This window comes from Sorex araneus, chromosome 1 (assembly GCF_027595985.1).
Source record: "Sorex araneus isolate mSorAra2 chromosome 1, mSorAra2.pri, whole genome shotgun sequence".
NCBI classification, from domain to species: domain Eukaryota; kingdom Metazoa; phylum Chordata; class Mammalia; order Eulipotyphla; family Soricidae; genus Sorex; species Sorex araneus.
This window is the reverse complement of record NC_073302.1, coordinates 288578909-288599697: the sequence shown is the minus strand read 5'-3', so window position 1 is coordinate 288599697 and position 20789 is coordinate 288578909. Positions and strand designations below refer to the sequence as shown.

Below are 20789 nucleotides of genomic sequence, written 5' to 3'. Positions count from 1 at the left end.
TGCACGCAGGCATGACCCGGGTCGGACCTGACAGCACAGCTGAGAGGGACCCTTCCAGCACAGTAGCCCCTGGGCATTCACTCCCAGGTGTGCACCCCCGCCCCGAAGCAAACAAAGGCTCCGGGAGGGGAAGCAACAAAACTTGAGATGCAACAAACTTTGAGATGCAACAAAACTCGAAAGGCAACAAACTTTGAGATGCAACAAAACTTGAAAGGCAACAAACTTCGAGATGCAACAAAACTCGAAAGGCAACAAACTTACTAGATGCCACAAAACTTGAAAGGCAACAAACTCTGAGATGCAACAAAACTTGAGAAGCCCGAGGCTCTGGTTTTGGGACTTTTCCTAGGCCGGTTTTGGGGGTTTTGTAGAGCCTCATCACACGCCTTCGCTCCCCACATGCGGGCATCTACCGCGGGTCTTCGCGCCCCACGCTCCCGGGGGAGGGGCGCGCACACAAACACACATACACCCCCACACACACCCCCGCCCCCGCTTCCCCCGCCTTTCCGGGAAGGCGCCGCCCGCACCGACGTGGCCCGGGCCCGGGGCGGGGGATGCTCGGCCGGCGCCGCCCCGCCACGCGCATGCGCCGCGCCGCTCCGCCGCGGGCCGCGGGTAACGGCCTCGGGCTCCCCCCGCCGGAAGTGGGCGGCGGCGCGCGGGGACGCGGGGACGCGGGGACTCGGGGCTGCGGGGCTGCGGGGCTGCGGGGCCGGCGCGCGATGGCTCGGGCCGCCTCCCTGGCGCGGCAGCTCGGGGGCTGCGCGGCGCTGTGGCTGGCGCTGCTCGGCGCGGCCTCGGCGTCCAAGGCGGTGACGGCCCACCTGGCCGCCAAGTGGCCCGACACGCCGCTGCTGCTGGAGGCCAGGTGGGTGCGGGCCCCGCGCGCGCGGGGTGGGGGGCGCGGGGAGAGGCCGGGGACGCCCCGCACCCCTCCGGCCCGGCCCCCGGCCCCCGCGGGAGGCTCGATCCCCGTTGCGTCCCGGACGGGCCTTGCGGGTGCGAGGTTTGCGCCCCGTCCTCCAGCCACCCGGCCCGCATCCCGGGCGCAGAGCCCGCATCGGGGGGTTCTGCTGGGGGGCGCTGGGTGTTTCCAGCGCCGGGAAGGGGCGCCCTGGTCTAAAGAGCTTGGAGCCTTCCTGAAGTCTCCCTCACGGGCCGCCGAAGCCAGTTCAGAACTTTCCCCCAGGCCAGCCCGCGTGGACGGGGACCCCGGGCCGCCTTGCCCCGGGCCCGTGGGCATCGCGCCACGTTGCGCCGCGATTCCCATCCCCTCCTTTTAAAAAATTTTAGATGTCATTGACCGTGATGTGAGTTTCGCGGGGGTAGCCTTGGACACCCGTCTGTTGCGCGGGGCCGGTTGCCGCCGGAAATGGAGCTAACTTCTGGCAACCCAGAAGCATCCCTTGTGATACCTTAGGAGCTTCCTGTAGCACCGAATAACGGTTTTTCCTTCCAGGCTGATGAACCGTCCGTGGCCGCAGCAGCCGGTCCGCCCGCCGAATCTGTGATTCCGATTCGGTTTCCAGGACAGTGTAGGGGTCCACCTTGGGAGATCCGACAGGACTTGCCTTTCTTAGGTGTAAATGCCCTTTGGGTCCAGCCAGGTGTCAACAGATGTCAAGATTTCCTGTTGGCGGCTGAGTAGTACTCCACGGGACACGGCGATTTCCATGGCAAGGCTGTTGCAAATGTCGCAATGCGTGGGGGATTGAGGTGTGTCATTGTGAGTCACATTTCTGATGCATCCCCAGAATTGGAAATGCTGGAGCAGATGTTCTGTTTTTAATTTGGGGGCGTCCGTTTCGTAGTGTTTTTCCATTGTAGCTGCACCAGTTCGCCAAAACGGTGCCTAAGTTTGTTTCTCTGGCTCACCAATGCTTCTATCTCATGTTTTCGAAGTTTATTTTTTTTGGGGGGTGGCACCCTGGATGTGCTCCTGGCTTCGGATCACCCCTCGGATCACTCCTGGTGGGCTCAGGGACCTTATGGGGAACTGAGTAGGGAACCTGTGCCCACTGCTTGCCTGGTAAAACCCCAACCTACTGTACTATGGCTCTAGCCACTGGCTGATGTTTTGGGGAACAGCCACCTCCATGGATATGGGTTCTGTGCCCTGTGGTTCTGATGGCCTTTTTCCCAGTGATGAGTGACACCAAGCACTTTTACATGTGTCGACTGACATCTCTTTATTTCTGTTTTTTAAAAAAAACATTTATTTCTAGTCTCGGCCCATTTGTGTTATTCTACCACGGTGCCATTTGTATGGCCACAATTTGAATATTTTGGATGTGATTTGCTTTGCGGATACCAGTTTGCTGTTATTTTCCCCCATTGTGGGGGTTACCTTTGCATTTAGATGGTTGTTTTTCTTTACTGTGTGGAAGCTTTTGAGACTGCTCTCTTTCTCTCTTTCTCCCCCTCCCACCCACATCCCTCCGTTCCTCCCTCTCTTTCTCTCTCTCCTTTTCTCTCTATCTCTCTCTCTGTCTCATCATCTCATCATCTTATCCAAAATATAGCACCAAGGGAAACCAACTTTAGTTTTTTTTTTCTCTTGTAGAAATTCTAAGGTGTCCGATCTTAGGGTCCTGTCTTTAATCCACTTTTGAGATAAAGTTCTTCTGCGGTGTCCAACGGTGGTCTCGTTTTGTTCTTTCTTACATGGCTGTCCAGATTTCTTGCCCCTTTTTATTGGAGAGACTGTCTTGTCCTCATTGTATATTTTAGCTCCTTTGTCAAACATTGGCGGTAATTGTGAGGACCCTTTTCTGGGGGCTTTATTGTGTCCCCCTGGTCTAGTGTCTGGAGAGTTGAGTCCTGCTTAGTGTTCCCAGTGTGGGCGTCTGGTCAGTATGATTTTGGTTACTGGGGCCAATCATCGTTTGAAAATATTACATGCTCAATAAAAGTATTGCAAGGACCACAGCCATGTAGCTTTCATAACAGTATACAGCTATCATTGTTCCACTTCATCGTTACTGTTAATTTCTTGTAATGCCCAACGTAGCAGTTAAACTTTATCATAAGTATTTAGTAATAAAGTGGTGCCTATAGGGCTTGGCACGACCCTGGGTTATGCATCCCCGAGGGTGCTTGGAACATATCCCAGCTAAGGGCAGCTGCTCTACTGCTGCCTGCCAGTCCAGCTTGGAATTGGGGACAGTGTTTCGTCCTTTCTGCTGGGCCCACTCAGGAGCCAGAATGATAGTGAGGTGGAAGGATGCACGTGGTCTGCTCGTGTTCAGTCCCCGGCACCACATATGGTCCCCAGCACTGCCCAGAGTCATCCCTGAGTACCACCAGGTGTGGGCACGCCCCCTTCTCCCCCCCCCCCAAAGGTGACTTTGATATTTGTGATTTTTTTATGGGGCCATACAAGTCTTTCAGTTCACTCTAAAATTGTGAGTGTTTGTTCTGAACTTTGTTCTGTGATGGGTACAGTGTAGGAGGCACCTATGAATAAGGGATGTCTGCCTCCTAAGGTAACTGATTCTGCTTTATGTCAGGAGTAGTTAGAGGCTGATAAAGGTACATTTTTATGACAACACGCTCTGAAATTATTCCACTGGTGTTTGCTGAATTTTGGAATGTGCTTATAACTTCAGTCATGTACATTTACCCTGTAAATGCACACCTATATATATTTTTTTCTCTGTGGTAAACTGTTTTTGGAACATATTTATTTGAAACTAAATCTCGTATAAACTAGTGAGCAAATTGGAAAACCTGTTTTTGGCTTGTTTTATCCCTCCTCCCACTTTTTGTTTGTTTGTTTTTGGGCCACACCTGGTGATGCTCAGGGCTTACTCCTGGCTCTGTGCTCAAGGATCACTCCTGGTGGGGCTCGAAGGACCATATGGGATGCACTGGGTGGAACCCAAGTGGGCTGTGTACGAGACAAATGCCATTCCCTGTGTACTATTGGTCCCATCCCCACCTCCCCCCCTTTTACGAACTTGGACCCAAGGTAACCTTTCGAAAGATGAGTGGCGGGGTTGGGTCCGTGCTTTTTAGCCGGTCAGCGCACCAGGCTCACTGCTTCAGATGGTCTCCCAAGGATGTTTCCAACTGGAAGATCAATGATGACTTGTTAGCAAATTGCCCCCAAAGCAATTCCTGAAGGGTTCCAGGACCGTTGGCAGCTGGGAAACGAAGAGGTGTTAAGTGACTCTTCTCCTCAGTTGATCCCCATGGAGGATCATACTTGATGGAGAAAATCTGGCAGCGGGGAGCGGTCCCTAACCCCGAACTGCACCATAGAGGCACTTGCCCCGGTGGGTGGGCGTCTTGGTTCAGTCTGTGTGGACTCAGTTGCTCCCTGCAGCCCTGAAGGGTTTGGACCACGTAATCCCGCCCTCGCCTAGGTCTCATCCTGTTCAGTGTCGCCCCTCTTTGCCTTTGATTTTAGCTTCATTGTATGCCCCGAGTTGGACACCGTGAAGGATGCCTAATGCAGGTGATGTTGATGGGTTGGTTGGTTTCCTGCATTCCCCGCCCCACTTTCGGCACGTGACCGGCTCCGTCCCGAAGATAGAGCGTGTGTTTTAGGTACCCTGGATGCTTAGCAGGGCTGGAGAGAGGAGCTGGCGGGAACAGAGTCTGCATATGGGTTTCTTCCCTGGTCTAAAGAGGAACATGTACGTGTTGAGGCATCACATGCTTTGCCCTGTAAAAAACTGTGTTCAGTTATTCATTCTAGAAGGAGGTAAATGACTTTGGTCATTTTGTCTTATTACACTCAGGGAAGATGAAAGATTGGGCTTTCAAACTACAAATATACTGTGATATACTAATTTCCTGTTGATTTTTAAAAATTAAGGTACTTTCTGTTTTAAATAATAATACACACAGTCATTTATATTTGTATTTAACTACTTAATAAAAATAATATGATAAAGTTGTTTATAGAACCAGTTTTTTTAAAAGTCTTTTTTTCCTTTGTCTACTTTTTATAACATTTCCTTCATTACTGTTAAGTTATACTTCTCAGAGGTCTTTCACACAGTGAAAACATGAGGCATTTGTTTTGTATTTATAACTTGTAATGAGTGAAAACAAAGTAATTTTTCATGCAGACTTTTCTGAATTTGATTATAAACTGTGGCTGGGAATGGTAGCTCAGGTAAGGCTTATCTCTTTGTTTTTGGTAGCACTATAGCACTGTCATCTCGTTGTTCATCGATTTGCTCACGCGGGCACCAGTAATGTCTCCATTGTGAGACTTGTTACTGTTTTTGGCATATCGAATACACCACGGGTAGCTTGCCAGGCTCTGCCATGTAGGCAGGTTACTCTCGGTTGCTTGCCAGGCTCTCTAAGAGGGATAAAGGAATCGAACCCGGATTTGCTGCATGCAAGCCAAACACCCTACCCGCTGTGCTATCGCTCCAGCTGTTGTTTTTGTATTGTCATAATGGAAATCAGGAAGTTGACATTAGCTTTTGGAGATTTTGTTTTTAACCATGTAATATTTTGGCTCTGAAGAATTGCTTATAATGTTTAGACCAGTTTTCATTTCTGTTAACTGATTTCTTTTATTTTTTTTTTAATAGTGAATTTATGGCAGAAGAAAGTAATGAAAAATTTTGGCAGTTTCTGGAAACTGTAAAACAAATAGGAATTTTTAAGGAAACAGGTAAGTGTTATGCACAATTAAACTTATAAAGTTTATGTTCATGTGTTTAGCATGCGCAAATAAAATTATTGTTTCTTAGGCCAGGTCAGTAGGTTAGAGGTGCTTAAATTTGGTTTAAGCTGCAGAGGCTAAAATGTTTATTATTATTATAGTGAAAAGTTATTTTCACATCTATTGGGAATAGAAAAAAAATGATGTCAACATGGAATCCTTCAAGAGTGATATTCTTAGCTTTTGAAGACATAGAAGAAATTTCCTGTGATTAGTTTGTGATTTTATTCATAAATGTCAATGTAAGTTAAAGAACAGCATTGAATGTTTTAAGTGTTCACTTTTGGAATTTGTTTGGCTACCGTAACCTTGAAGTTCAGTAATTTTATGGGTTCATGAGCCAGGTTTAAAGAAGGAAGAGAAGAGAGCAGGTATGCTTTTAATGACATCTTACTCATTGAGTTAGCATCTTTTATTTACAGATTGGTTTGGGGGCCCACACCCGGCAGTGCTCGGCATTAAGATATCACTCCAGGCAGTGCTCAGGGCACCCCGTAGGGTGCCAAGGATTGAACCTGGTCAGCCACACACAAGGCAAATGCCCTCCCCGTTGTCCTCTCTCCCGCTCCCTTGAGTTCACGTATTTTCGGGGCGCAGTGTCATACCTCTTCAGATGCACATTGCCACACTCACCACCCCTGCCACCATAGTCTGTCTTTTGCATTTCCTCCCCCCAAAGTACTGCTCTTTGGCAGGAATCCTGCTCGAACGCTTCCTGGCTCAGGGGGCACGGCGTCGGGAGAGACTAGGTAGCTGGATCCCGCAGGAGGAGTGACGGATACTGTGGCCCAGAGGCCGGTTCCGCTGGAGAAAGCAGACGGCTGGCACCTTGTTAGACGGCCTGAACTTTCCTTGGACCTGGGGGATCTCGGAAAAGCACAACCATTGTTGCAGAGCAAGGCTCCGCTGTCTCGGTGACCAGTGCCAGCGCTGAGTGGGAGCGGTAGGACTCACCCAGGTGGCAGAGGAGGGAGACCGGGGCAGGAGACGAGTACAGTGTGCTCGGCAGGTTGGGCTGCTGCGAAGTGCGCTTCCAACCCCCTGTGAACTTGCTGGCTTTGTTTTCTGGTCATTTTCGTTTCGATGATTGAGTTAAGCATAGGTTAGATGGGTGGGATGGGGGAGGTTTAAAATAGAAAAATAGTAAGGCTAGCTGAACACCGAATTTTCTCATAAAGTTCTCCGTATCTCTGTTCTAAACATGTGCCCTTATGGCCTTCCATGGTGCCAGTTTTTTCATGGGAGAAGTAGTCTTGAAAATCAGTCTTTTCAAACATGAAAGCTTGTAACTGTCTCAAGCTGATTCAATAGAATTTTAAAAATTAAAAAAAAAAAAGAAAAAATCAGTCTTTTAGGACCTGGGGAGATAGCTGAGAGGGCTAGAACACACGGTTAGCCTTCAGGACACCTGGGTGCCGTTCCTTGAGCACATCCCTAGAGCCACTCACGGGAATTAGCCCCTGAGCACTGCAGGGTGAGGCCTAACACACAAACACACGCAAAGAAAAGTCTTGTTGAGGCCTGAGAGATAGTAGAGTGGGTAGGGCACTTGCCTTGCATGCAGCTTACCTGGGCTCAGTCGCCAGCACCCCAGAGGGCCCCGTGAGCACCAGGAGTGATACCTGAGTGCAGGACCAGGACTAAGCAAGCCCTGAGCAGGGTCCCCAAACCAACAAATAATAACAGAGAAAAGTATTGCAAATTTTGAGTTCTTATTTGGAGTTGCTTAACTTTATCAGCACATCTGCTATCTAAGTGACATGCCTGCACTTCTGGTAGATCACCACCAAATGCAGGCTTGGGAATACCTGAGCTGTGCCTCACGCTCACGGTGTAGGAGACCGTGTGTTTGCAATGGCTGAACCTGGAGTGGATTGTATGAAGTAAGGATTACTGGGACATTGGTGAGGGAAGGCCACACTCTGGGTGAGGTGGTTGTTGGAACATTATATGCCTGAAACTCCACTATGAATGACTTTGCAAATCACAGAACCTTAATTTTTTAAAAAAATATATAGGTTAAATAAGATGGAAAGACATTTAGAAAGTTTTTGAAAAGAATTATTAACACTAGAAGCGCAATTCCTGAATTAATTTATAGTGATGAGAGTTAATGTGTATACTGTGTCAGTGCTAACCTTCATCACTGTAGGGGTGAACTGTATCGATGAGGACGTTACACTGAACTTGTTGTCAAGACATTCATTGTCCTCGAGGAAATATTTTAAATCCCTGATTGTAATTTTTTAAGCAGTTGACTCTCCAAGAGAACCTGAAAATACTCTTTACTATAATAGATAATTGTGGCCATCTGCTTGCTTAAAAAGTTGAAATATTGAACATTTAACTTTCTGAATCCAGATGCGAGTTTAATGCAGTTTACTGAGAGCTCTTTCCATTATATGCCAGCAGATGAAGTACTTTGAGATACTCCATTTCCTGCTTAAAAAAAAAATAGTATCCTATGCTCCTGCCAGAGTGTTTGTGTGCGTTGCCGGCTCAGAATTCAGGTGGCATGATGTTAACTCACCCGCAGAGTAGCGTGTTGGGAGTTAGAAATGTCAACCAAGATTTATCCGACTCAGAGTCCCTCTTCCTTTTCACTTCTCTGCGGCACAGCATCGAAGAACTCATTTTAAAGTTTTCCGAGATTTTTTTTTTCCGAGATTTTTTAACAGATTCTACATAAATAGAGTTGCCAGTATATTTTTAATGGAAAAGATTTTCAGAAAATGTTATGACATTTCTAACTCAATCACTTGTAACTGAGAGCCGGCTTTGCGGGTAGCACGACGCTTGCTGCTTGGATGTGTCACATGTGAAATGCTTGTGGGGAATCCAAGTAAGACTCCCCAGTAATTTGACATTTGAGTGAGATTTAGGCTGAAAAAAATATATTTTACATATAATATATTACAATACAGATTATAAGTATTGTCACTGTCATCCTGTTGCTCATTGATTTGCTCAAGAACCTTTGTGACCGGCTTCATCTTTTAATTCTTATATTAATTAATTTTGATTATTTTCTCCTTAGTCCTATAGCTGCCATGTCCTTTGGCGGGGAGTGTATGTGAGAATACCTGCTGTGCTAAGGGGTCACCCCTGGTGGTGCTTGGGGGACCTCATGAGGTGCCAGGGATCAAATAGGAAATTTGCAAGGCAGGTTTACCCTGCCCGCTGTACACTCTTTCCAGAATCATGTCTTTTTTTTAGATATCAGATTATTTTTTAAGGTAATGTCATCCATGGGCTTTGTGTTGTTTTTACTGTAAGTCTTGCATTATTTCTGGTTCCATTTTCTTTCTAGCTTCCTGAAAGATTTCTGTTAAAGAAATAGGAGTGGATTTATTTTCATATGCTACTCCTTCACATTTCTGAAGTGGGAAGTATTACTGCCTAGAATGCACAGCCTTTTGTAGTTCTTAAATACTGATTCCAGAAATCTGTTGAATGCCTGTTCTGTGTGCTGGACGTGGAAAGGTGTGATTGAAAGGCTGGAAAAGATTTCTGACTTGACGGTTTAGAGCTTAATGGGAAAGGCCAAATTAAGTAAGTCTAGAGGGAACTGCAATTTTGAGAATGGCTTTGGAGGTGGTATAAAGTCCACTCAGTTTAGACAGTTTCCAGGGCAAACTCTTTCCAGAACAAAGGATATTTAAGAAGAGATGACCTACAGGGGAGATGGCCAGTCATTTCCCACCCTTCTAGTTTTCATGACAGAAATAATGTGTGAAGACAGTAGGTCGTTAGCCTTCTCTTTCCCCTATGAGAAGTCAAGAAAATGGCTAATTGTCTTTTCTTCTTTGTCACCACCATTTAATTTTGTTCACAATATTAAGACAAGAATAAAATCCGAAGGGAGAGTACACACAAACTCTCACTACATCTTTGTCATCTTGAGTTTTCTAACGCCCAGCTAATATTTGGGAGGAGCTACTGCATTTACTTCCTTGCACTGAAGTTCCTGTATGTTGTATTTTTGTTAGTGGTTCATTTTCCCTGTTATGAGGGCATACAGCTTGGTCTTCTGTCCTGTTAATGCCATAATTTAGTACACTTTTTTCCTTGTTTCTGGGCCACACCTGGCGATTCCCAGGAATTCCTCCTGGCTCTCCTCAGGGGTCCCCTGGCTCTGCAGAGTCGAGTGCTGCTGCTGCGGACAGGATAAGTGAGCTCAGAGCTCACTGACAGGCTTTGTGCCACAGACTCTTCATTTATTTCTTCATTCTGTAACCTTTGCTCCTTGGTGATCCTTTATGGATGACTCCTAGGAATGATGGCCATGCACTTTTCTTCAATGTGTATTTATGTGTGGATTTTACATTTCAAGTCTCATCACTTAGAGAGCACAGTACTCACCATTTTAAATTTAATTCTTCTACCTATAGATTCACACTCCTTTTAATTCTCAAGCATTTCCTTAGAGCTTTATAGTTTCTTTCTCCCAGTCCCTTAATTTTCTACTTGAGGGTTACAATTATTAAACATATAGTATATATGGACTGGAGCGATAGCACAGTGGGTAGGGCATTTGCCTTGCACGCGGCCAACCCGGGTTCAATTCCTCCATCCCTCTCAGAGAGCCTGGCAAGCTACCGAGAGTATCTCTTCTGCACGCAGAGCCTGGCAAGTTCCTCGTGACATATTCAATATGCCAAAAACAATAACAACAAGTCTCACGATGGAGACATTACTGGTGCCCACTCGAGCAAATCGATGAACAATGGGACGACAGTGCTGCATTGCTATAGTATATTTATATGAAAAAGTATATTTGTTGTATAGTTGTTTTCCTTTGCCTGGGGCTTCTGTGTAATTTTCTTGAAAACCTTTTTTCCCCACTTTGTTTCATCTTCACATTTCCTCTGTGTATTCCTTTTTTGTTTCCTATTATATCACTTTACATTTATATTAGTTATAACTTACGACTGTATTTTCTAACATTTTTCTTGGTCTTGATGCTTTCTGGATGCTACACTTTCTCGTGCTTTGTTAGTTCTCAGCTGTCTCATTTCTTTTTTGTCAAAACGTTAAAGCGACTGAGGTTTTTACCACACTCAACAGCTCAACACTGCGTTGCCACAATGCAAGGCCCAGACAGATAGGACTCTAGGACCCAGTGGCAGGGCCTTGTCACTCACCAGACTTGTCCCCGTGCCGTGCTGTCCGTCAGAATCCATGGCAGTCCAGCGTGGAAACATTTTCTGTTGCCCGTGACGCAATCTAAGGTCGGCATGGTCAACTGTAGGAGTTGGGGAATCCTATATTGTGCATTTTGTGCATATTGTACTTTTTCTTCTCAACTGCCCGAGAAACCAAAGTTCTCAGGCTTTCCTGGCATTCTGACCCGCGGGCACACGTTTTCTTCCCTGCTGGGAACCAATGCCTGGGAACAGCCAGAAACCCATGCCTGGGAATGGCCAGAAATCTATGCCTGGGCACCAATATGTCAGTACAAACTGACCTGTAACTAAGGAACAACCGCTTCTTGGGAAAGGTTGCAGAACAATGCCCAGGGAAACTGCCACCAGGGCCCATATCCAGTTTTGTTTAACATTTGCATTCTTTGCTATTCCCCCATTCTGCCCACTTCCTCATATAATCAATTATAAAAGACTAGCTTAGGAGAAATAAAGTTGGAGCTTGCTTCCATTCTTGTGTCTGTCTGTGTCTGTCTCTTTCTCCTTGCGTCTGTCTCCTTTTCACTCTCGCACCCTCTCCCGGTTACCCACGTTGAACAAGTCCTGCGGGACAGGACACTTCCCTTCTCCCTCAACATTCACGTGCATCTCTGCACCTGTTCTCTGGAGGAGCCCAGCTCTTCCGCTCTGCCCCCACCTCTCTGTGTTTGCCGTCCTGGTGGGCTGGCTTGAGGCTCAGAATAAGGTGAGGAAGACGTTTGCCTGGAGAAAGGTAACAGCTAGGGCAGCGTTTGCTCGGATGCCTTTGAATCTGCTGCTCCTAGCCCATCGCCCACACTTGGCTGTAGGACATACGTGATGGAGTCGCTTACACGTACTTGGCTTGTGGTGCTCGTTGAGGTATGCTGGGGGTGGGGGGGATCCTCACTCAGCTGGGTGGGATGAGGCTGGGGTGCAAGCACGGCAGGTGTTCCACTCCTGAGCCTCATCTCTGGCCCCTAATCCATTTCACCAACAGACAACAACATGGGTCGCGTCTAATATCCTGATTATACCATAGAGCATTGTCAGGTGCCCCTGTCAGCTTGTCTGGGCTTCTCTCCGGCACTTCTGCTTGGCCCCAGGGATGGTGTCTCATCTCCCCTGGACTTGGATGTGTGGTCAGCATTTCGTCTTTGTGGTTAAATCCATCTGATGCTTCAAAGGATGACGTTTTACCTGTCTCACGATGTAACTTTTTTTTGGGGGGGGGTTGGGTCACACCCGGTGATGCACAGGGGTTACTCCTGGCTCATGCACTCAGGAATTACTCCTGGTGGTGCTCGGGGACCATACGGGATGCTGGGAATCGAACCCGGGTCGGCCGCGTGCAAGGCAAACGCCCTACCCGCTGTGCTATTGCTCCAGCCCCACGACGTAACTTTTTTCTCATGGAGCTTCGGGGAAACGTGAGGCCTCAGACTCGAGAACACTTCACTGCTCTGAGTACAAGCTGTAACCGCCGTGTCCACAGATTTGTGTTGGTCCCTTGAAGTCCAGAGAGCAACACAGAGGGCCAGGTGACATCTGAGCCATGAGTGAGTCGTGACAAGGACAGGTGCCTGGGTCAGACCCAGCCCCTGTCGACTCTGCAGGAGGCACGAGGGCCTTCAGCCACCGATCCCGTCTCCCTCGACCTCCCCCCCAGATGGCATCATCCCGTCTTTCTCTCAGAGAGTGAGTGGTGGTACGCCATTGTCCCCTTCCACACACACCCGTACCCCTCTTCGGGGACTCTGCCAGGGAATGCCGGTACTTGGGGAAGTCTCTGGATCTGCCTCAGCTCTGCCCCTCAGAGTAAGAAGTTCCCAGGCAGCAGTTTTGCACCCAGTGCCAAGAAGTTCAGAGAAGGACCAGGGAGTGTCCAGGCGCTGGCCTGACTTGTGGAGCCTTTTGCTGACTGGACCCAGGGTTGTCCTGCCGTCCCCGTGCTGGCCGGCTGGGGGCTCTCTGCAGGCTCCGGACTCACTGCAGACACTCGCCTCCCCTTAAGTCGCCTCTTTAGCTGGACGCTTCCTTCACTGCCCTCTCCCCTCCTGGCAGTCTGTGTCTTCCCAGGGCTCCAGGAGTTCTCCGGTTAAATTCTAGGATCCATCTGTCTCTCTGGAGTCTCCGTCATCTCTGGGGATGGGTTTGGAGGGACCAGATTAGCTTCTTCCAGGGAAGGGGATGTTTGTTCTTGACGCTCTGGCTCAAAGTCCACCTCTCCCAAGGTATTCTGGACACAGTCGTTACATTAAAACTCTGGAATAAATGTCGGGAGAATTTATTATACACATAACTGGAAATTGATTAAGTCATATTTAATTTTTGCCCTTTTCTTAGACTTTGTGCACATTTCTTAAATTGTTGGCAGGGCCTATGCCAGATTTTTTGTCACGTAACCTCAAAATCTTGAAATTGCTGGGTCTGATATATTTAGCCTCTTCCAAATAAATTTTCTTCTTAATTTTTCAAAGTTGGTCTTTTAAATTTGTTATTCATGTTTTCAACTTTGTTTCAGCACCGTGATTCACAGAGCTGCTTATAAAACAGTTGTTGCAGGAATTCAGTATTCGAACACCAGTCCCACTGGGGGCTGACCAGTGTCCCCAGTCAGCCCCCACCCCAGCCTGCTCCCCTGGCACGCACAACATTATTTATTTATATTGCTTATTATAGTGTATGTCTCATATTGATGTTACTGATGTCTCTGTCTGAGGATTAACTGAGCTGTTAGGTGCTGGTTGAGCCTTCCGTGCTATTGTTTTTGCCCATAGAGTTTAGTGGCATTCATGGAACTTTCCCATCTAATTTTTGTATTCCAACTGGGCCATCAGTACTACGGAATTTAGAGACCTTGCGTAGCCGCGTATGCCACCATTTGGGAGCATTTGAGGCCCTGTGTCCAGGAGCTGTGCGTCTGGGATGCTCCAGCTGGGCCACTTAACACGCTGGCAGAAGCCGGGTGAGGGCCAGCCTGCCCCCACCCCAAGAAGCTCCAGAGATCTGGGCCCTCTCATTTTATTGGGAATTTTTTTCACTTCCTCTTGCATTCGTTAGTTGGTGGGACTTTGCTGGAATATCCAGATGAAGCTCCTGATCTGAAGCCTGTTTTCCAGCTTTTCCCCAGCACCATTTCTAACTACAGATGTGACCGTGTCAGCTTTGCAGAGAGAGAGACATGCCGCAGTGTTGGGTACAGAATACTAACTTCCTTTTTGTCTGCATTGTTTTTGCAGAGTCAGCTTATTCTTACTACAACTTGATCCTGAAAAAAGCTGGACAGTTCTTGGACAACTTGCATATCAATCTTTTAAAGTTCGCTTTATCCATCAGAGCGTACTCTCCGACTGTTCAGATGTTCCAGCAGGTATGGCAAAAGTACCCAAGCCATGTTTGACAAAGGCACGTCGCGGCAGTGCACATCAGCCCAGTGTGTGTATCTTAGGGGTTTGGTTTCTTTTGAGGACATACCTGGCTCTGTCCTCAGGATTGACCCCGGGCAGTGCTCAGAGGCCTTACACGGTGCTGAGAATGAGAACCCGAGTGGCGCTTGGCAGAGCCCCGACCAAGACAGGCGCCTCACCGCCCGTACTGTTTCCCCAGCCTGTGTGCCTGTCCTTGGTTGAAACTTAAAAACACCCCATTGTTGACTTTATTAATCATTTTATCATTGGTTATAATATAATTGAACACATTATGTCATTTTGTAGTTATTTGGGCCAAGGGAATTAGAACAAATCACCACTGTGGAGTAGCTATAATGAAAATTTTAATTTAATGCAATTTTCCAACTTTGAAGCATGTGTTTCTTATAAAATTGATTTTGTTATTACACTTCATTCTGCCTGCATATAGATTTTTGCTTTAATTAGAGCAATAACTTAATACTAGCTGATGAGTTATTTTAATCAAAGTAATAAGAGTTTTAAAAATCATATTGTAATTATCAACTACTGTAGCTAAATATAATCTTTGAAATCATAGATTGCAGCTGATGAGTCTCCACCAGATGGTTGTAATGCATTTGTGGTTATCCACAAGAAATACACCTGTAAGGTTCACGAGATTAAAAAGCTGCTGAGGAAGGCTTCTTCAAGGTAAGTCTGTAATGGGAGCTGGCTTCCGGAAAAAAAGATGTGTTGAAATAACAGCAATTTCTTAAATAAAATATTCTGAAATGTATAATCAAGAATAAATTCTACATTGAAGAACAGCATATCTGCACTGGTCCTCTGGGCCCTTTCCTAAGATATCTAAGTGCTTTTGGTATTTTGTCTTTACTGACTTTTGATTTTAGATAACAGATTATACCATCATCATCATCATCATCATCATCATCATCATCATCATCATCATCATCATCATCTCGTTGGTTGTCGAATTTGTTGAGCGGTCTCCGCAACCTCTCCATTTGTCCTACCCCTGAGATCTTAGAAGCCTCTCTCTAGTCGGCCATCCCAATGATGCCTCATTGGAGGCTCTTTCAGGGTCAGGGGAATGAGCCCCAGCTTGTTGCTGGCTTTGGCATATGAATACGCCATGGGAGGCTTGCAAGGCTGTCCCATGTGGGCAGGAAACTCTCAGTAGCTTGCCAGTTTCTCCCAGAGGGGGAAGTAGGTTATAAGATATTGCGCGGCCACTTTGCGGCCACATGCTTCTGGGAGCTTGCTTTTAAGTCTCTGGATGTTGGCCGTTGATGGGATTACACACACCTGGGTTCCTCTGCCAGTACCTTCATGCATGAGGCCTGTCCGAACGTGTGGAGAGGGGCCTCCAGCATGGCTGTAGCTAGGTTCCGGTGGTCTTCGGCCGCCGGGAGCTCTGCTTAGGGTGGGGAGGGAAGCTGGAGCCCATCCCCTCCTAGGGGCCCCGGGAAGACAGCCAGGCATGCGGGCAAGAGACTCTCTGACAGATTATACCAAAATGCCATAAAAATGAGTATACATTTTATGTAAGCATTTTTTCAAATCTGCAAAAGTGTGGGTTGTTTTTCGATTATGTTTTTACATAAAAACTGAATTTGTTGGAAATTAAAAATTAATGTAGAGTGTTTTATAACATGTTTTAACGGTGAGAGATGGTACAGCAAGGAAGGAACTTGCCTTGCAGTGACTGACCCAGGTTCAACCCCTGGCACTGCATATTGTTCCCTGAGCCTGGCCAGGAGTGATCCTCTAGCACAGAGCCAGGAGTAAGCCCTGAGCACAGCTGGATGTGCCCAACACCCTCACCCTTCCAAAAAAACCTTACGATTTAAAATTTGTTTTAAAGTATTATTCTCTGTACTTTAATTATTTTTGCACTAAAAAGTAACTATACTAATCAACAATTCATTCTAATACATTTTTGTTGAAAAGCTTTTCTGTTAATTGTGTATTACACAATTTTAGTAAGCTTATTTTTGCACAACCAAAATTTTCTAATTTTCTGCTTATGTGTGTGCTGTTATACTTAATTTTTCCCAAAACACAGTGAAAGATACTACTTACATTTTTTAGTAGCTTTCTTAAAATTTTTTGTTTTACTTTAATTTATTTATAATTTATTTTCATCAAAAGACAAGAAGCCTATCAGGTCTTTCCCCCTCGTCAGTTATTAGGGTCTTTGCATTTATGGGGTTTCAGAGCCTTTTATTCCTTTATCTGTGGCAGTCGTGCCATACTGGTTGAGTGTTTATTGCTTTGTAGTATATCCTAGTGTTTTCTAAGACAGTTTTCTCCTTTGATGTGTTGTCCTTCCAAAATTTCTTAGCTGTTTGCAAAATTTCTTCGCTTTTAAGTTGAAGTCGCTTTTTACTGCCCTCTGGTTGTCTCCCTAAAATGCTTTGGTAGTTTTTTTTTCCTGTTAGTAAAGTAGGGGCCCCTCCCAGTGGTGCTGGGGGAGGAAGTGCCCGAGGCCACACCCAGCAGCACTTGGTCACCAGCGAAAGGTGGGCTCAGCGCCTGTGCCATTGGCCCTGCTGTGAGCAGTCACGCCCTCTACCTCTGAGCCAGGGCCAGCTCCTCTGTCAGCACGTTCAAGATCAGACTCCAGGGGGCTGAAGTGATAGCACAGCAGGGAGGGCATTTGCCTTGCACGCAGCCGACCTGGATTCGATCCCCGGCATCCCATAGGGTCCCCCGAGCACTGCCAGGAGTAATTCCTGAGTGTATGAGCCAGGAATAACCCCTGAGCATCGCAGGGTGTGACCCAAAAAGAAAAAAAAAATCATACTTCAGACCTTTTCCCGGGTCTGGACCATTTCGGAGACAGCGTCCCTGGGAGGGTGTGGACGCACCGAGGAGGACCAAGGCCTCGGCCTTGAGAGAGAAGGAGCAACACTGAAGCCGGTTCCCCCTGCTCACTCTCTGCGGGGCGTTGTGTGTTCCTGTGCAGCCCGGGTGGCAACACTGGGCGAGAGTAGCTCCCCTTCCCCTGACCCCTCCCAGTGCTCCTTGGCCTGTGTTCCTGGGAGGAAAAGGCTCCCCCTCCTGCCCGCCCTCCGAAGGGTGGGCGTGAGCTGTACACATGATGGGAAAGGGGATTTAAACCTCCGGCCCCGGCAGTGTGTTTCCGTCCTCTGGGCTGCCGCGTCTAGTGGGATTGGCACTGACCCTGCGTGCACCGTGAAGGTCGCAGAGGCTCGGGCAGCCCTCGCTCAGGGACACCCGTGCTGTCTGTTCCCCTGGGGCCCTGCAGGGGAAAGGAAAACACGACTTCAGTGACACAACAGACTCAGGCTGCCGAAAGAGAGGCGGTTTCCCAGACCACAGTGGCCACCTGCCTGCCCACACAGCCACGGCCACCCACCGCTTTGGAAAATGCCACCGGTTAGCTGCCCAGTATCCATGAGCCAGGACTCCTGGGCACGCTGACAGCCGAGGGCCACAGTTTGGCCCCAGTCAACTAGGATGCAAACAAAAAGCGTTGGGGTGGGGGGGGACTTGGCACAGCCCCCTCCCAGCCACGTGGATGTGGTGCTGTCAAGAACACCGTAGCTTCACCTTCATGCCATCTTGGGTGGGCAGGAGGAAGCTGCCCCGTGGGTGGGCACCATCCGTGAAGGTCTGGGTCCCGTGGGCCCCCACTCACAGCTCTCCTGCAGCGCCCGGACCGGCTTACGGACTTGTTCAGCGGGTGAGGCTGGGAAACTGGAGCCCGATGCATCTCCAGCGAAGTCCAGCACATCGGAGGGGCTGTCTGAAGGCTGGCAGGTGTAGTAGAGGTCTCCCTGCAGGATGCCGCAAAGATCAGGAGCTCCAGGTTTCCATGGAATGGCCCAGAAGGGAGAGACGGGACAGAAGGAACAGGTGTCTGCGCTTTGCAGGAAAGCCAAGTGGAGTTTTCACAGGCAGCCTCAGTCCCCATGGTCCTCAGCCTTTTTTCCAACTGTGACCCCTCTGTTTCCCCTAGTGGCGCCCCTAGTCTCTCTGGTGCCTCCCCACACTGTATGTACCTTCCAGCCTTGGCCCCCGTGGCCTGTCTTGGAGGGCCTAGGAGACCCTTTGGCCCCAGCTGGGAAAAACTGTTCCACCCCACCCAGCTCTTCCTGTCAGTTCACCTTTTGCCAGAGATGTCAATTTGGCTGGCATTTCCCCCCTCGGGTTCCCCTCCGCCATGAGACAGTCTGTGCCGGTAACTGAAGGACTGTTGCTCCAGCCTCCTTATCCTGAATATTGAACTTGCCTGCGACCCGGCAGCCTAAAAATGTATACAAATTAACAAAAATAATAATAATGAAAGGAAAAATTCATGTCAGTGGTAGTAGCTGTTGAAAGTAAGGGTTAATAGAGACCCACTGATTTGTGCCAAGAACCTGCCCCCACATCTGACACGGGGTGGAGCCTGTGTGTGCTGATGAGGGTCAGGCTCCAGAGCACCCCTTTCTATCATTCCCTTGAGGAGTTAGTGAGTCATTCATATTAAATACTGATGATTGTGTGTGTGTGTGTGTGTGTGTGTGTGTGTGTGTGTGTTAGTGTTTCATGGATATTTGGAACCCGTTTTGGGGACCTGGGAGCTGTCGTGAGAGAAGGTACCCGTGTAATTGCAGGTTTAGTTAAGCCTGTCTTGTCAGGGGCAGTGGGCCTGGGGGGTTGGTCCACAGAACTCGGCGTGAGGCTGGGAGATCTGAATTGGCGGGACCACCGGGACCATGGTGGAGGCAAGGGAGCACCTGGGGGCGGGTGCAGGGCGGAATGTCGTGTGTCGAAGCATCAGTGACGGTACCGTAAACCACAGTATCTCAATAACTGTGTTGTTGCTGTTTTCAAAAATGAGAAAAAGTATTATTTTTTGTTAGGGTCATAAAAAGTCATAAAAGGTCGGAGTGTGTGGCTTTCGTGCATGTGGCCTGCAGTCCAAGGACCTAGTAAGCCCACACTGAAGGGCCAAGTGTCCCCAAGAGTGAACATCACTGGGGAGGCCCCTATTACAAACATGTGTATGCATATATGAGTGCTGTGATTTAAGAATATGGGAATCTTGTTAAAGAGAATTTTAAACATTTTTCTTCTGCTTTAAGTAGATTATGTTTCATATAGTAGGAGTTCTTACACAGTGTTGCCACTAAAAATTTAAATTGTTTTTCTTTTTCAGTTTACTTGAAAGTTTGTGTTTTGTTTTTATTCTAGACCCAGACCTTACCTGTTTGAAAGAGATCATGAATTTGCTCCAAAGAAAGAGGACTTACCAGTGGTTATTCTCTATGCAGAAATAGGCACCAGAGCATTTGGTACATTCCATGAAGTATTGGTTGCCAAAGCTCTAAATAAGGAAATTGTGTACGTTCTTCGGCATTATATTAAGGTACATCTGTTTTTATCATGGTTATTATAGCTATAAAATGTCTAGTGATAATTCCTGCCAGAACATGTAAAGATTTTTTGAAATCCCATCTATCAAGAGTAAATTTATTTGGAGGTGCCAGAGAGATAGTCCAATGGGTCAGGTGCTTGCTTGCACACTGCCCACCCCCCTCTGGTTCCCAGCATCCCATATAGTCCCCCGCACGCCCCCACCCTCCCCTTAGCCTGCCAGGAGTTGTTCCTGAGCGCAGAGCGAGTGGTCAGCTCTGAGCACAGCTGGGTGTGGCCTGAACAACAAAACCCAAACCCATGCCTCCTAGCCCTCAGAAAAACAAAAACTCAGGCGTAAATTTATTTGATTAAAAAAAAAAATAGGTAGTTCTCTGTATCTTTTCTAGACGTTTTTAATGTTTCTATTACTTTCTCTTAATCTGGGACAGCCTTAAAACTTGGATTGCGGGGCTGGAGTGATCACAGCGGGTAGGGCTTGTACGCGGCCGACCTGGGTTTGATTCCCAGCATCCCATATGGTCCCCTGAGCACAGCCAGGGGTAATTCCTGAGTGCAGAGCCAGGAGTGACCCCTAAGCATCACTGGGTATGACCCAAAAAGCGGAAAAGAAAAACAACTTGGATTGCACTCAGTGCTGGGGTCCATTGCTTGGTTTTTCAAAATGTTGCTGTAAGGAAACCTAATCTATCTTTTTTGTAAGAGTTTTAACTTTGTTCAGTTCCTATTTTTTTTTAAATAAAGATAGCATTGAGAAAACTGGCAAATGCAAATCTTCAAACTGCATTTTGCTATTGGTAGCGGTTTTTTTTTTTTGTTTTTTTTTTTTTTGCTTTTTTGGGTCACACCCAGCGATGCACAGGGGTCACTCCTGGCTCATGCACTCAGGAATTACTCCTGGCGGTGCTCAGGGGACCATATGGGATGCTGGGATTCGAACCCGGGTCGGCCGCGTGCAAGGCAAACGCCCTACCTGCTGTGCTATCACTCCAGCCCCAACGGTTTTAAATTCTTAAGTGTATATCTGGATGAACTGAATTCTTACTTGAATTAGAACAGTCCAGTAACAGTCATTCGGGTCAGATATTAATTTTATTTGGTTTGGGGAGGCATACCTGGCTGTGCTCAGGG

General features: G+C 47.6%; 1 protein-coding gene across 1 annotated transcript in view; it reads left to right on the top strand.

Moving 5' to 3' along the window:
• The first annotated feature begins 673 nt into the window (after positions 1–673).
• Positions 674–20789, top strand: part of UGGT2 (UDP-glucose glycoprotein glucosyltransferase 2) — a 117573-nt gene continuing 97457 nt past the window's right edge. The window contains exons 1-5 of the mRNA XM_055142837.1: positions 674–874; positions 5562–5644; positions 14100–14230; positions 14848–14960; positions 19476–19650. Of these exons, the coding sequence (XP_054998812.1) occupies positions 729–874; positions 5562–5644; positions 14100–14230; positions 14848–14960; positions 19476–19650 (648 nt within the window). The 5' untranslated portion in view covers positions 674–728. The remainder of the gene's footprint in view (positions 875–5561; positions 5645–14099; positions 14231–14847; positions 14961–19475; positions 19651–20789) is intronic.